Here is a 17,500-nt window from a genome sequence, read left to right as displayed (position 1 = left end):
ATCTATAATAATCTATCTTTCTCTTCATCTACGAGTATCTCTATTATCTATCTATCTATCTATCTATCTATCTATCTATCTATCTATCTATCTATCTATCTATCTATCTATCTATCTATCTATTGATCTACCGATTTATTTATTCTCACTTCATTCTCTTATATCCCCCGACAACGTTGTTTAATCCCGCTGGAATCTTCGGGGGTGGGGGGGGGGGGGGGGTTCCTTTAAAAATCCTAGTGTCCGGGGGATTTTAAAGGACCTCAATGAAGACAGATTCCATAGGTTGAAACAACGTTGTCGGAGGAAATAACAGAATGAGGTGAGAATAAATAAATAGTTCGCTCCAATTAACTGTCGATCACTCTACGTGATTCCATCTAATTCCCCTCAACCATTTCTATCTATCTATCTATCTATCTGTCTATCTATCTATCTATCTATCTATCTATCTATCTGTCTATCCATCTATCTATCTATCTATCTATCTATCTGTCTATCTGTCTATCCATCTATCTATCTATCTATCTATCTATCTAACCCTCTGTCTATCTATCTATCTCTCTATCTATCTATCTATATATCTATCTATCTAACCCTCTGTCCATCTATCTATCTTTCCAGCTATATTTTCATCTTTTTGTCTGCAGGGTACTTACACCGAGAAGGCGTACGGCAATTTAAAAATAACTTACAATTCTACTTTGGACTCTTTGATGATGGAATACGGATGGGGATTCTGGGAGCTCTTGGTATGGCCAGACAAGGATAGCGAGGAACAAAGATTCTTCGGAAAAGATTATGGAGAACACAACGTGGCCAATCAAAAACCAGTATATTTCATAGAACATCCAGAGAAGAAAGGAACTGTCGTTGGGTTTAGAGCGTCGTCATTTGAAAGTAAACGCCCTCCGATATTCTGTAAGAAAGAGCATGAGGACGTCTGCGGAGAGATAAGAAAAAAGGCCTACCCTAAGGATGTTGAACTTTGTCCACCAGGTAAAGATTCAAATTCAGCAAGATCTACTATCCTCGAAAAATGGAAGATCTTTGCCGTACCATTAATGGCATGCTTGATTTTTTATCTTCAGTAAATTATCCATAATTATCCATCATTAAAAAATGAGAAATGTGAGTTGTATGTTGATAATAACAAGAAATGAAGTGAGTAGGAAAGTGCCAGAAGACAACAGTGAATAAAAACTTCGCGGCGGCGATGGTGAATCTATGTTGTCTTCTGGCACTTTCCTACTCACTTCATTTCTTGTTATTTTTTTTTTAATGAGAGGAAGTGGTTGGGGGGGGGGGGGGGGTTAGAAAAATGAAGCAATAGTCTTCCTGTAGAAAACACAAGCTTTTGTATAAAGTGCAATATCGACTAAATATTCTGGTGGGATGAAATGCAAGACAAGACATGCAGACATCCACAATTACTTTTCGACAGTCACAATTCTGTTAGTTTCCCTGTATTCTCTTTACACATGGCTCTTTCAAGAAGATATTAACTCAACGTTGTGCTGATTATATAAAATGTTTGACTATTATTGTTTACTGTCTAATACTCTCTGCGGACCTTGGCAGCAGCCTCGTATGGTTCACACTATTATGTTATGACGATCGACCCAATCAGCAAAGTCCGGTCCGCATTCGTGCACCGTCGCGAACCCGCCGGGTAGCATCGTCACAACACACCTTTCGACTAGATGCTCTGCCGTCTCGGGTTCTTGCCCACAGCGTGGACATATTGTACAGGTAGTTAGACCCCACCGATGTAGCGCACTTGCCGTTAGGCAGCTCCTCGAACGAAGCCGATTCGCAGCCACCCAGTGTCTTGGACCTTGGCGAAAATTGATTGTCAAAAATTTTGTAACAACAGATTCTTTATTTTGACTTCCACTGCCCACCCCCTCCCCTTCCCTGTTATTCTCTTTTGTCTTTTTTTATTTTTTGGTTGTTGTGATGTTGGCCTGATTATCAATCCATTTTTACTCAAGACTTTATTTCTACTTATATAAATTCATGTCTTTCATCCTAGTTTTTTAAATGTATTTATTGGTAAGTACATATTTATTATAGGGAATGAGATTAGCGGAAGAGTAGCGTCCCTTGACTAGACGTCACATAGTCTGTGACGTCACCGGCGGAAAAGTTATTAGAGAGAGAACGTCATGTTGGTTGTGCGCATTCGTCTCTCGTCCTCGCTTCCGGTGAAAGCGGCTTGAGACACTTCACCGAAAGCGAGGACGAGAGAGACGCATGCGCAAAGCCAATAGACGTTCTCTCTGTAAGGTGACGTCAAATCAAGGGACGCTACTCTTCCGCTAATGTCATTCCCTATAGCGTATTTCTATGTTTCACCAATGCTTTATAAAACTCATAATATTTCATCATCATATAACTATTATGAATTCAAAATTCAGGACTGTTTGTTTTGAGCTGTTGAAATTTTAAAAATTATTCTTCAAAATAAAAGTATTTAATACGACTGAAATTTTATTTTGAAAAATCAATATAGTAGCTTTAAAAAATACGAAAGACCTGCATGTTTCGAGATCAATTCCCTTCTTTAACCACCAACAAAAACAATTAGACATAAATACATTACTTTAAAAAAACAGTTTTGGCCTAAAATTATCATCAGTATCGTGTTCACACCGACATATAATACCATTTTGACGTCAAAGTCAATATGTTTTGTCATAATTTGGCAGCTTTTTAAAAACCGTTGTACCCGACTTGTAATGATTTCCTGGTATGATAACTCACATTTCATGAGGCTCAATTTTGTAATGAAACCACTCTCAATCCAACGAAAAATATTGTCTATTACATCAATGTTAAAACAAGCCCATAAATATGTTGGGTTAATAGAACTGTCAAACTGTCAACGTCGTTTGCATCATAAGTTTATCTGACTTCATAAAAACATTTGTGATTTCCATTTTTGCGTGCCTATAAGACCTTTAAGATCTGCTAATTTAGATATACTAAGGGAACCCCCAAAATCGTTAGTTTTTCATGAGAAATACTTCGACCACCATGACCCTCGATTGTGAAACTCCATCAGTATTGAAACTAAAAATAGTGAAAATCTACTTACCTTTATAAAACGGTTAAAAACTGAGCTTTTCTGTAGAGCATATAATTTGAACCCCTAGTATGTATTTTATCATAATATATCATTATGTTATCATCAAATGTATGTGGTTTTTAACATGGCAGTTCTATATTTGTGTATGACACATGATGTGTTGATGTAAAACGCTGGTGAGCAACTCTTAATTGTAACTAGACGCTATATAAATTTATTATTTTATATTATTATATTATTTGTTGAAATCCACATACAATGTATATGTCTATATTTTCATACAATTTGCTTTAATTGTAATCTATCTATCTGTATTAAATAATAAAATTGAGTGAGTGCCCTTTTTTTACCCTATTGTGTCCCTTGATTAGTGACAGAGTAAAAATCACAAGGGCCCACTCATGTGGGACTGCTATCACAGGGTTTGCGGCTCATTGTGTTTAATATGTGTTGTGTAATGTCTGTGTATGTCCGTGTTGTGTAATGTGTAATGTGTGAGTGTGTGTGCGTGTGTGAGTGCGCGCGTTTTATCAATCGGAAAGATCATCGAGTCTTTTGAACTCTTCAGCTTAATACAACGTTCACTGTGGTGGACACAACTCAATGACACAATTAGTTACAAACACATAAATAAAAAGATACAACTTGCTTTTGCTCTTGTTCTTGTTAACACCTGAGTCTTCTGGGGTAATCTGGACACAACGTCTAAACCATAATTTTCCATTGTCACCAATCATGCCACTGACCACAATTACCATTGCTTGACATGTGTGGAAAGACGAGATACCGTATAATTGAACCACCGTGGCGGACATTTTGGGATTTTTACTTTATATAACGAACACTTTCAAATACATTTCTCACAGCATTCATTATTCGGTTCAGAAAAGGAAAGGGAAATAATCATGTAATTAATTTACTTTAAAATATACACGGGTTTTCTCCCATGTTATGTAAGGAATACTTCTAATCGCAAATGATGAAATCCCACATTTATATATCATAATATCCGTGTTCAGGGCTAGTGTGTAGTGTGTAGTAGCTGAAATCACGATGAATCCGTGAACGGGGCGGATGAATTATTGATAATAGTCAAGTAGAATGGAAGCCTCGATTTGATTAACAAAGGCAGGTCATGTGGACGTTTTCGGCATCCCTTTGTCAACAAACCACGATGAATGATACACTAAATACGAATGAGAGATGAAAGAATGGCATTGTTTAGATGACGGATAAGAACAGTGGAAGAAATATTTACCTTTGCAACACCAATGGGAGCGATCTATACTCATGGTTTCATTCAACCTAGTCATCGATCACATGATTTGTTGCTATCCAACGATTGGATATTTCTTCAGAAATGTAAACACGCTGCTTTGTTTATGAAAGTTGTAAACATACCCATGTGTCAAGCTGAACAAAATGACCAATCGAAACCGATAAGTGAAAGAATTTTATATACAAGGCACAACTCAAAATACACCAAACTATTAATCCTCACATGTTACGCACCTACAGAGGATGCAGATGAAGAGAACAAAGAAGAATTTTACGATAATTTAAGAATGGCCGTTGAAAACATTCCCAGACATGATATGCTCATGATCATCGGAGACCTTAATGCAAGAGTTGGCAATACAGTTTAAGAACAAACAAATCAGTCAGTTGGAATGGAAGACATAGGGGTGATGAACAACAATGGAAACAGACTGACAGAATTTTACGAAGAACACAACCTCATTATTGGTGGAACTTTCTTCCCACACAAAAACATACACAAATTGACCTGGAAATCACCCGATGGAAAAACAGAAAGTCAGATAGACCATATAATTATCAACAGAAAAAAACGTGATGTTAGATATTTCAAAAACTGTGAACACTTTTCACTATGATGTGGGTCACTTTGAGCACATATTCCAATGTGACCAATGACCTCGAACACATGGAAATGTAATATAGATCGTACCCATTGTAAAACCACTCTTCCAGGGGATTGGATACATACATACCCTTCAACTGATCCTCTGGTTTCATTTAGTGTTTCATTCATCGTGTATTATTGACATTGGGACAGTGGCGTGGCATGCTTACAGTATAAGGTGGTGCCAGAATCAGAAGAAAATGACTTAAAACATGCTATGTTTGTAAATGCAAAACAAAGAAAAGAAAAAAAAGAAAAAAAAAAGACATACTAATATAAGTAAGAGAAGGTATATACCATTTATCAGGGGGTTTGTTGTTGTTTTTTTTTAATGCTGCTGTAATCCATTTTTAAAAGATAGGTGGGGTGCAAGGCACCAAATCAACAAATATAGACATGCCCCTGCATTGGGAATACCCTAAACATCCACATTATATGTATTCATTAATTAAATTGAATATTCCATTCCATTTCGACTAGGATTGGCGTACTCCTCTTGGGTCCTTGTGGAATAAAGGGCCTCTATAAATGTCTACCGTATACTTCTGTCCTGGCCATCTTCTTGGTAGCCTCCCATGTGAGGCAAACAGCATAGTAATCCATGAGTGTCTTTTATTACGGTTTTAATTTCATTACTCATTTTAAAACATAATGTGAGTTTTAACAAGCAACAATACAACAGTTTAATGTAACTTTAAAAATGATTGAAAACATGCAGAATTAAAACAACTTGTTTAATTAGTTGCATCATCTTCAATTCTTCTATCTAGGCTTGAAATCCCATCATCGTCAGAGTAAGTGAGATTATCAGGACAGTGTAGGGAAACGTATAACTTGAAGGAACGCTACTCGGATAACCTGTAATTGAAAACAAAATGATATGTTGTAAAAAAATCGTAATATCTGGTACAGTATTCAGATGTTAGAACACACGACACGCGACAGTGAAGCATTTATAAACCAGATTAATAGAGTTGCGTTCTGTTTTCCAATTCTTTTATCTAAACTTGAAATCCCATCATGGTACCTTTTATCGCCAGAGTAAGTGAGATTATTAGGACAGTGTAGGGAAACGTATATCTTGAAGGACCGCTACTCGGATAACCTGTAATTGAAAACTAAAAAGCACTAATGTTAAAGCAGTCCTGCTCTATGGGTCAGAGACTTGGCGAACAACCTTGACCACATCAGCCCAGATACAAACTTTTGTCAATCGCTGTCTTCGACAAATACTCAGATTGAAATGGTTTGACAAAGTGCCAAATGCTGACCTTTGGACAAGAACAAACCAAGAACAAATGGATGTCCAGGTCAGACGCAGAAAGTGGCGTTGGGTTGGTCATACCCTGCGGAAAGAGCCCTGCAATATAACCAAGCAGGCTGTCGAATGGAAACCACAGGGCAAGAGGAAAAGGGGTCGTCCAAACGTGGAGGAGGGTCTCAAATCTTACTGGAGTGTGACAAAGGTCTGTGTCAAGGACAGAAGAAGATGAAAGAGCGCTGTTGAGGTCCTATGCTCCGCCAGGAGCCAAGAGGCATAAGTCAAGTCAAAGTAATTGAAAAGAAAATAATATGTTGTAAAAAAATCACAATATCAGCTACAGAATTCAGATGTTAGAACACGCGACATACGACATTGAAGCAGTTAAAAACCCAACAAATAGAGTTGAGATATGTTTTCCTTTTGTAAAAAACGGTATGGGCTGCCTGAAGCCTGTGATCGTGAATATACTAACGATGGAAAGGCTTCGTGTAGAAACGATACAGACAATGGACGATTCGGGTACGAACCCTTCGTCAGCACAACAATAAAAAAATTAACATAGGAAACAAATACAATAAAATAGAATGCAAAACAGATTTAATACATACGATACAAGCTATTTTGCATTTTATCTTATTTTGTTTGTTTCCCAGTTTTTGACCGTTTGATCAATAGAAGCAACACAGAAAACTATGTGTAAACTTAAATGTTTATAAAATATGATCGCGAAAACCGTGTGATAAACTAGTCACCCATTTGGTGGTATAAAAACAATAACAATGATCAGAGAGAGGTCGATTTCATTCACGTTTTGTTTATAAACAACCGACCATGCTTGTCCGAGCACGTGTTAAGGTGTGTCACAAATTCCATGTTTTGATTGGTCAAAAATCTACTGGTTAATAAGCTTCAACAGTCATGATGTCACTTCCCTCGTACTGACGCATAGTAACTTAGTAACTGGTTCTAAACTCTAAACTGTTGGAACAATGGCGGACGCCTTATGAAATACTTCTCCGACGAGCATAAAAGTTTATCCAGATGAGAAAAACTTTATAAACTGATCGTATTTTGACTTTCATATATTCTGATCACATGACATGTGAAAAAGTTCTAGCCAGCATGAAGAATAAAAAAGTACAGATTTTCTTTGTTAAGAACCAAGCTGCTCGTTGCTGACATTAGATTATTGAATCCCATTGCGTCCTGTGATCAGGTCTACAAAAATCTGTTCACGTTGTCCATCACCATTCTGGTTAAACCGATTAAATAGATGTTGATAATAAACCATACCCAAATCACCACATGCATATAATGAGGGTTGAAATGAATTTAAATTGAGATTTAATAGAGCGCAATATCCACTAAACATGCTCAAAGCGCTTTACAATGGGTCCTTGGCCAACAGCAACATTTAACATGTAGGACGGGACATGACGCCTGTTAAGCGATATTACATTTTTTCGAACAAAGACAACGCTGTAGACGGCCATGTTGTCATGTTACACCTGAGCACGGTGAGAGAATGTGAGTAAAGTGCCTTCTCCAAGGACTCAACTATGTGCTGAGCGGGGCTCGAACCCAGGACCTTCCGATCCGAAAACGAATGTCATACCACTAGACCACATAGCCTCATAAATAAACATGAATATTCATTTGGTTCCTAAATCCCCGGGGAGTGTGTCTGTATAATCAGCCCTTCGAAGTACGAATAATGGATAAGTTACTTAAAGGTGGCATAAGTATACAGATAGAACAAAGATGACGTCACTCTGGTCTTTGTTATTGTTTTTTTTTGTTTTTTTTTTGCCATCCACGTTTATAAGTAATTCGTATAAGGTTACACATAATTTTGTGTTAGTCCGTTATTGATATAATGAATTTGAAGTCCCTCGAGTCTAACGGACTAACACACAAAATTATGTGTAATCTTATATGTATTACTCATAAACGTGGATGGCAAAAACAATAACAAAGACCAGAGTGACCTCACCTTTGTTCTAGAGTGTATACTTTTGCCACCTTTAAGTAACTTATTCATTATTCGTAGTTCGAAGGACTGGTTATACAGACACACTCCCGAGCATTTAGGAACCAAATGAAGAGAGGGTTTTATGTCATGACTTTTCTTCCCTATAGATAGTTCGAGGATGACGTCAATCATGTCTTTGTTATTGATTTTTGCCATCCGCGTTTATGAGTACTTCTCACTAAACTGTATTAACCAGACTATAAACCTTCAAGGTTACACACAGTTTTGTGTGTTGGCCAGTTTTACTCCCGGATGGCAATGTTGTGAACTTCTTAGCCAAGTGCAGAGTATCTATCGATAGTATAAACTTGGTTAAGAAGCTCACAACATTGCCATCCGAGCGTATAAGGGACCAACACACAAAGCTATGTGTAAGCATGAACTTTTATAGTCTGGTTAAAATACAGTTTAGTGAGAATTTCTCATAAACGCGGATGGCAAAAAGCAATAACAAGCACCTGAGTGAGGTCAATTTCATTCTATCTATAGTTGTGCCACCTTTATGTAACCTATTTATTATTCGTACTTCTTATGACTGGTTAGATACACACTCTCAAGGATTTAGGAACCAAAGAGTAGAGGGTTTAATTTCATGACTTTTCTTCCCAATAGGGAATGGGATTAGCGGAAGAGCAGCGTCCCTTGATCGGACGTCACCGGAGAAGAAGTTATTAGAGAGAGAACGTCATTATGGTTCGCGCATGCGTCTCTGGTCCTCGCTTCCTGTGAAACCGCGCGGTTAGTTAAATAGTCTTTAAGTTGACGTTCTCTCTGTAAGGTGACGTCCAATCAAAGGACGCTACTCTTCCACTAATACATTCCATATTAACTCACTCAATGCTAGAGAATTTTTGCTTTTTCTCAAAATGTATTAAAATTGAGCATGTACATAGTTTTATTCAACCACCGTTAACTTGTAAAAACTAGAAACATTAGCTTTGATACTACGCGTATAATTTGTCTCATAAAAATGTAAGAAATAGGCATGGGGTAAAAGTAACCCAGGTTAACTACGGATATAGGGAATGAGATAAGCGGAAGAGTAGCGTCCCTTGATTGGACATCACGGCGGAAAAGTTATTAGAGAGAGAGAACGTCATGCTGGTTGTCCGCATGCGTCTCTCGTCCTCGCTTCCGGTGAAAGCGACTGGAGACACTTCACCGAAAGCGAGGACGAGAGAGACGCATGCGCAAAACCCAATTGGCGTTCTCTCTGTAAGGTGACGTTCAATCAAGGGACGCTACTCTTCCGCTAACCTCATTCCCGATAGATAGAATGCGCTTGGCCAAGGAGTTCACAACATTGCCATCCAGAAGTATAACGGACCAACACGCAAACTGTGTAACCATGAACTTTTACAGTCTGGTTAATACAGTTTAGTGAGAACAACTCACAAACGCGGATGGCAAAAACAATAACAAAGGCCTGAGTGACGTCATCTTCGAACTATCTAAAGTCGGTATTAGGGTTAAGTGAGTTAACATGAATATATATCAAGCTTACCCCCGTCTCCAACACCAGGGGATTTCACAATATGAATGTCCACGAGGTTGTGCGATTCTACCTCTTTGCCGTATTGTGTCAAAATAACACACGAGTATCGGCCAGCATCAGAGATTTTTACAGCTAGAAGGGAAACATATAATGATAATGAGAGTATTATTATCGTTAGTATGTTTGATAAAAGTAAGGATAATAGTAAAATTAATGATTTTATTAATAACAATGATGATGATGATGATAATGATGATGATGATGATGAAGATGATGATGATGATGACGATGATGATGATGATGATGATGATGATGACGAGGACGACGACAACGATGATGATGATGGTGATGAGGATGGTAGTGATAATGATAATAATAATAATAATAATAATAATAATAATAATAATAATAATAATAATAATTATTATTATATAATAATAATAATAATAATATAATAATAATAATAAAATAATAATAATAATAATAATAATAATAATAATAATGATAATAATAATAATAATAATAATAATAATAATAATAATAATAATAATAATAATAATAATAATAATAATAATAATAATTAATAATAATAATAATAATAATTTCAATATTATTATTATTACTATTATTTATTATTATTATTATTATTATTATTATTATTATTATTATTATTATTACTATTATTATTATTATTATTATTATTGTTATTATTATTATTGTTGTTGTTGTTGTTGTTGCTTCAATATTATTATTATTATTATTATTATTATTATTATTATTATTATTATTATTACTATTATTATTATTATTATTATTATTATTATTATTATTATTATTATTATTATTGTTATTATTATTGTTGTTGTTGTTGTTGTTGCTTCAATATTATTATTATTATTATTATTATTATTATTATTATTATTATTATTATTATTATTATTATTATTATTATTATTATTATTATTAATGATATTATTAGAGGATTTAGGTTTAAACACAGTGACAAATCTATTGAATAAGGTATATGACAGTGGTAAAAATTCCAGATGATTGATTAAAGTCAGCGTTTGTAACACTTCCAAAGTCACCAGGGGCCACGGAATGCGAGTTACACCGAACGATTAGTCTTATGAGTCACTTCACGAAAATTCTCTTAAGAGTACTAATGAACAGAATGAGGAAAAGTATAAAACCAGAGATATCAAGAACTCAATTTGGATTTGTCCCCGACAAAGGTACAAGAAATGCTATTTTCACCTTATCAACGTTGATGGAAAGATGTATTGAAGTCCAGAAAAACTGATTTATTTGCTTTATTGATTACTCAAAGGCATTTGATAAAGTTTGACATTGTGAGCTATCTAATATCCTTGAAGGACTAGATATAGACGGAAAAGATCTTAGAATTATTAGAAACTTATATTGGAAACCAAGTGCAGCCGTCAGGATTGAAGGAGAATTAAGTAATACAAATTAAACGAGGTGTTAGACAAGGGTGTGTTTTGTCACCAGAACTTTTCAATATCTACAGCGAAACAATTATTAAAACTTTAGGAGATAGTCCAGGCATTAAGATCAATGGTGAGAATATCAATAATATAAGATATGCAGATGACACAGCACTAATTTCAGACTCAAAAGAAATTTACAAATACTCATCAATAAAGTAGTCACAGAGAGTGAACGTATTGGGTTATCATCATCATCATTGCCTTTTTCACCCTGGGTCAGGGTATAGGCCACAGACAAACAGTTTCCATCCTTCTCTATCCTGAGCCAACTTTTTTTTATCTCATTCCAGGTCTTACCACTTCTCTGTATATCAGCTTCTTTAATTCTTCTCCATGTTCCTCGTGGCCTTCCCCTTGATCTTCTGCCCTGAGGGTTCCAGTCCAATACTTTCTTTGTTATAGTTGAGTCATTCTTTCTAAGCGTGTGTCCAATCCACCTCCATCGTCTTCTTCCTATATCCTCTCCCACTGGTTTCTGCTGTGTTCTTTTCCATACTTCTTCATTTTTTATTCTATCCATCCATTTTATTCTGAGTAGCTTACGCATGCACCTGTTTACGAAAATCTGTACCCTCCTTATACATGCCTGTGATGCGTTCCAAGTTTCACATCCATACAGTAGGACAGACTTCACGTTTGAGTTGAAAAGTCTTAGCTTTAGTTGAAGGGAGATATCTTTAGTTCTCCAAACTCTGTTCAAAGATGTGAATGCAGCCTGTGCCTTTCAGTATTGGGTTATACTTAAATGTAAAAAAGACAGATGCTTGGTTGTATCAAGGAGAGAAAGAAATCCAACATGCAACTCAATAAGCAATGGAGAAATTATAAAACAAGTTCAGACATTTAAATATCTTAGATACATAATGACTTCAGATGGCAAAAGTAGCACAGAAACAAAGCGAAGAATTGCAAAAGCTAAAGATAGATAGTTTTAATAAGATGAGTCTAATTTTTACAAACCACAATATCTCAATGACAACAAAACATAGGGTTTTGAAGGGCTATGTATGGTCAGTATTATTACATGGCTACAAAAGCTGGACATACAGAAGACATTAAAAAGAAACTGGAGGCATCAGAAATGTGGTTTCTTAGAAGGATGTTAAGAATCTCAAGGACAGAGAAGAAAACTAATGAAGATGAATTAGAGCCAGCTGAAACTAAAAGGTTATTAATTCTACAATAAGAAAAAGACAAATGCAATTTTTAGGGCACCTAAATCGACTTAAATGTATTGAACATCTTGCTCTCACAGGAAAGATAGAAGGTAAAAAGAGTAAAGGTAGACCAAGAAAAACATATTTGAATAGTTTCAACAGCTGGGTGACAAAAGAAAGAGAAGAATAATATTAGTTTTCTGAGGTTGTCTGATCAGAGAGATGAATGGCGTATCATGATCACCGATGTCTGGCACAGACTTGGTACTTTAATAATAATAATAATAATAATAATAATAATAATAATAATAATAATAATAATAAAAATAATAATTATTATTATTATTATTATTATTATTATTATTATTATATTATTATTATAATAATAATAATAATAATAATAATAATAATAATAATAATAATAATAATAATAATAATAATAATAATAATAATAATAATAATAAATAATATTCTTATTATTATCATCATCATCATCATCTATAAATCTGTACAAAAGAACAGTATAGAGCCAATCACTTACATAGAACTCCTTGCCTTCTTGTTGATTGACATAACGGCCATCCTGCTTCAAACCAAATTTAAATTTGGACTCATCCCCGTAACCTTTTGTCTGGCAGGTAAAATGAATCCCTGCTCCTTCGTAGTAATATTCCTTGGGTTGGTCCAGAACTAGAGTAGGGCTACGGATGTTCATGGCTGAGGATGTGGGTGTTCGGTACCGTGAGGTGGTAGGGCTACGGATGTTCATGGCTGAGGATGTGGGTGTTCGGTACCGTGGGGTGGTAGTCTTATAGGTCTGGGCTGTTTGCGTGGAATAGAGCGGGGGGTGGGGGGGGGGGGGTAATGTCAATTTTGTTTTCAGTTTAATAAGAAGGAACAAAAGTGTTATATCATAAATTGGTTAATATTTCCCATTGGGCGTGTTAACCCTTTCCTTACCATCCATAGGAAAATCGTCATATTCGTTACGATACAACCAACTATTTTCACTTTCTGATTCCTTTGAACATCACACTATTAAAGGAAATGTGTTTATTATACATAGCTATAAAAATTTGATGCTGTTTTGTAGATCTCATTTTGCTGAACACTTTTATGTATACACCGTCTAAAATCTACTTCTTGCTTTTCTGTTTGAGTAAGAAAAATCTAATTTTGTGCTGGGTGGGTGTAAAGCTTTGTAGGTAAGTTGAAAAATTTCTGGTAAGGAGAGAGTTAAACCAGTCTTTCGGAGGACTGGATACATACCTTGTGTGATTGATCTGTTGTTTTAACCAACTCAACCCTAACACCGACAATATCCGTTGTTAACTCACTCAACCCTAACAACGACTATATCCGTTGTTTACCCAGGTTACTTTTACCCCATGCATATTTATTTCATTTTTTTCTTAGACAAATTATAGGCGTAGTATCAAAGTTAATGTTTTTAGTTTTTTCATGTTAATTGTAGTTGAATAAACATATCTATGTCCATAGTCATTTTTAATACATTTGTTTTCCAATTTTGAAAAGTAGCAAAAGTCTCTAGGATTGAGTGAGTTAAGAGGGATGAGACATTTTGTTATAGTCTAAATATATTCTGGACGTTAATAAAAAATCAAATCTGTCTATCCATCCTGCTACTAAAATAGTTATGCCATCCTATGATTCAATATAAAACCTATGTATTTAGTATTTATCATCAATCCTCCTAAGAACTGGTTACAGACACACTTCCAAAGAGTTTGGATTCGGAAGAGTAGAAAGTGTGACGTCACGATTCTCTCTCCTATTCCATTTTACAGGCTTTGTGCTCTAGAGTTATGACACTTGGATTGTCACCTGTGGGTCTTTGGTTTGATCTCCATTGTAGACGGTGCAAGGTTGACTCCACTGTAAAGGCTTATTTAACCTCTACTCACTAACCATGGGAAAATCACCACATTCATTACGATAAAAAAAAAATAATAGTATATATCCACTAAACTTGCTCAAAGCGCTTTACAAGGGGTCCCATGCTAACAGTAACACTTTGCATGCAGGACGAGACATGCCGCTAGTAAGGCGATATTACATTTTATTTGTTTGACAGAGACAACGATGTTATGGCAGATATTCATTTTACACCTGAATACGGTGAGAGAATGTGAATAGAAAGCTTTTATTATAGTTATTATTATTATTGTTATTATTATTTATTATATTTTTAAATTTATTATTTATTATTATTATTATTATTATTATTATTATTATATATTATTATTATATATTTTTATTATTATTATTATTATCATATTATTATTATTACTAGTATTATATTATGATTATTATCATCATCATCTATTATTATTTATATTATCATTATCATCATTCATCTCATCACATTATTATATATTTTATATTATTATATTATCATATATTATTATTATTATTACATTATATATTATTATCATATTATTATTATTATTATTATTATTATATTATTATTATTATTATCATTATTATTATTATTTATTATTATTATTATTATTATTATTATTATTATTATTATTATTATTATTATTATTATTATTATTATATTATTATTATTATTATTATTATTATTATTTATTATTATTATTATTATTATTATTATTATTATTATTATTATTATTATCATTATTATTATTTATTATTATTATTATTATTATTATTATTATTATTATTATTATTATTATCATTATTATTATTATTATTATATTATCATTATTATTATTATTATTATTATTATTATTATTATTATTATTATTATTATCATTATTATTATTATTATTATTATTATTATTATTATTATTATTTATTATTATTATTATTATTATTATTATTATTATTATTATCATTATTATTATTATTATTATCATTATTATTATTATTATTATTATTATTATTTTATTATTATTATCATTATTATTATTATTATCATTATCATTATTATTATCATTATTATTATTATTATTATTTATTATTATTATTATTATTTATTATTATTATTATTATTATTATTATTATTATTATTATTATTATTTATTATTATTATTATTATTATTATTCATTATTATTATTATTATTATTATTATTATTATTATTATTATTATTATTATTATTATTATTATTATTATATTATTATTATTATTATTATTATTATTATTATTATTATTATATTATTATTATTATTTTTAAATTATTATTATTATTATTATTTATTATCATTATATTATTATTATTATTATTATTATTATTATTATTATTATTATTATTATTATTATTATTATTATTATATTATTATTATTATTATATTATCATTATTATTATTATTATTATTATTATTATTATTATTATTATTATTATATTATTATTATTATTATTATTATTATTATTATTATTATTATTATTATTATTATCATTATTATTATTATTATACTAGCATTATTGTTAGAGGGGCAACGTGGCTCAGCGATAAGGTCTTTGCTTCGTACCCAATAGCTACCGAGTTCAACTACCCGCCTCGTTGTGTGGCCTTGAGCAAGTCACTTCGCCTTAGCTCACTTCGCGGCGCTGTACTGCGGCTGACGCCCGGGTTTTGCAGTCTTCCTTTGGGAAAGACACTAAAGACAAATTTCCCCATGGGGACGAATAAAGGGATTTTTATTTATTTATTATTTTTTTTATTATTATAATAATTATTGTAAGTATTGGTGTTATTACCATTGTATATTGTTTTGGTCATTAATTGAATCGTTATATTTTATTGGTTTCATTAACCTCTTTTTTGTGCATTTCTATGTACGTTGCTATCAAGTTTTGAGATTTATTGGCAAAAACCTAAGAGTAAATAAACTGGAAGCTTAAAACTTGAAATTTATTATTCGCATTTTCTAACCAAACTCCGATACAAAGAAATGATTACTTTAGATGTACCTGATCTAAGGTAAATGAAACAAAAAGCTTAAATCTATATGATAGTAAAATTATTGTATTTACCAGATCAAAGACATATGGAACAAAAAGCTTAGATTTATATGTGGGTAACACTTCTGTTTTTACCAGATCCCAATCCATGTGTTGGTAATATTTATGGATTTACCTGATCCCAATCTTTATGTTGGTAATATTAATGTAATTACCTGATTCCAATCTGTGTGTTGGTAATATTCATGTATTTACATGATCTCAGGTAAATAAAACAAAAATCTCAAATCTATATTTTAGTAACATTATTGTATTTACCTGATCCCAGACATAGGAAACAAAAAGCTTGTGTGTAACATTCCTATTTGTAACCTGACTCTAATATAATATGTTGATAATATTTCTGCATTTACCGGATCCCAGACATATAAAACCAAAAGCTTACATTTATATGTATGTAATATTCCTGTTTTTACCTGACTCTAATCTATATTATGTTGATAATATTTATCATTGACTTGATTCTAGACAAAAAAAACCAAAAGCTTAAATTTATATGTGTGTAACATTCCTGTTCTTACATGATCCCAGATTAATAAAGCAGTAACTTTAATCTGTATGTTATTTACCTGACACCAGACAAATGAAGCACAACGAAAATACTAGAATACTCCTCATTTTGAATTGATACAAATTCACCAAGCAACACAGCCACAAATGAAATCCATAAGTTTTAATGCCGTCACACGTGAAAGACCATTACAGGCTATACAGACTTTATTCACGGACTGCTGACCAAAGATCAAATCGAAATTCAAATTGATTGACCGCTTATCTCTGAACACACACATACACACAAAGACACAGAGAGAGAGAGGGGGGAGGAGAGAGAGAGAGAGAGAGAGAGAGAGAGAGAGAGAGAGAGAGAGAGAGAGAGAGAGAGAGAGAGAATCCTACATCTGAAATTGAATACAGCAGAAAAGCGCGCAATAATGCACGAATTGAATTTTATTTTAAAAGAGAGAGGGCGAGAGGGGGGGGGGGGGGGGTTAGCAGACACATCTGACTCATCTTG

The 17,500-nt window shown here is 33.1% G+C and overlaps 2 protein-coding genes across 5 annotated transcripts in view; one reads left to right on the top strand and one right to left on the bottom strand.

The window, feature by feature from the left end:
• LOC144957020 (uncharacterized) overlaps positions 1-3,506 on the top strand; it is a 28,517-nt gene extending 25,011 nt beyond the window's left edge. Inside the window, exon 7 of the mRNA XM_078887947.1 lies at positions 651-3,506. Coding sequence (XP_078744073.1) covers positions 651-1,094 — 444 coding nt within the window. The 3' untranslated portion in view covers positions 1,095-3,506. The remainder of the gene's footprint in view (positions 1-650) is intronic.
• Positions 3,507-5,669: 2,163 nt separating this feature from the next.
• Positions 5,670-17,300, bottom strand: LOC144957021 (uncharacterized). Of its 4 annotated transcripts, none has more exons than XR_013642071.1 (4): positions 17,055-17,300; positions 13,016-13,296; positions 9,816-9,938; positions 5,670-5,873 (listed from the first exon to the last, which is right to left on the bottom strand). XR_013642071.1 is itself a non-coding variant. In XM_078887948.1 (4 exons), exons 1-3 carry the CDS (start codon positions 17,101-17,103, stop codon positions 6,070-6,072), a joined length of 381 nt encoding a protein of 126 aa, XP_078744074.1. In that variant the 5' UTR covers positions 17,104-17,300; the 3' UTR covers positions 5,670-5,873; positions 6,043-6,069. The 4 variants fall into 4 exon arrangements, 2 of the variants coding, with proteins under 2 accessions (XP_078744074.1, XP_078744075.1); XM_078887948.1 differs by lacking the exon at positions 9,816-9,938 and adding an exon at positions 6,043-6,120; XR_013642072.1 differs by lacking the exon at positions 5,670-5,873 and adding an exon at positions 6,053-6,120.
• Between the last annotated feature and the right edge of the window lie 200 nt (positions 17,301-17,500).

Source organism: Berghia stephanieae, chromosome 11 (assembly GCF_034508935.2).
Source record: "Berghia stephanieae isolate SIO BIC M18660-M18661 chromosome 11, UCSD_Bste_1.3, whole genome shotgun sequence".
Classification (NCBI taxonomy): Eukaryota; Metazoa; Mollusca; class Gastropoda; order Nudibranchia; family Aeolidiidae; genus Berghia; species Berghia stephanieae.
Note: the sequence above shows the minus strand (reverse complement) of the source record. Positions and strands in the feature narration are given on the sequence as shown.

What these genes read in the sequence shown, in the direction of transcription:
- LOC144957021 (XM_078887948.1), bottom strand. Translation starts at nt 17,103, where the DNA reads ATGAGGAGTATTCTAGTATTTTCGTTGTGCTTCATTTGTCTGGTGTCA. An exon ending in CTTCATTTGTCTGGTGTCAG is followed by an intron (nt 13,297 to 17,054) that starts GTAAATAACATA and finishes CCACGCAAACAG; the next exon opens with CCCAGACCTATAAGACTACC. An exon ending in AAGAAGGCAAGGAGTTCTAT is followed by an intron (nt 6,121 to 13,015) that starts GTAAGTGATTGG and finishes TTTCAATTACAG; the next exon opens with GTTATCCGAGTAGCGGTCCT.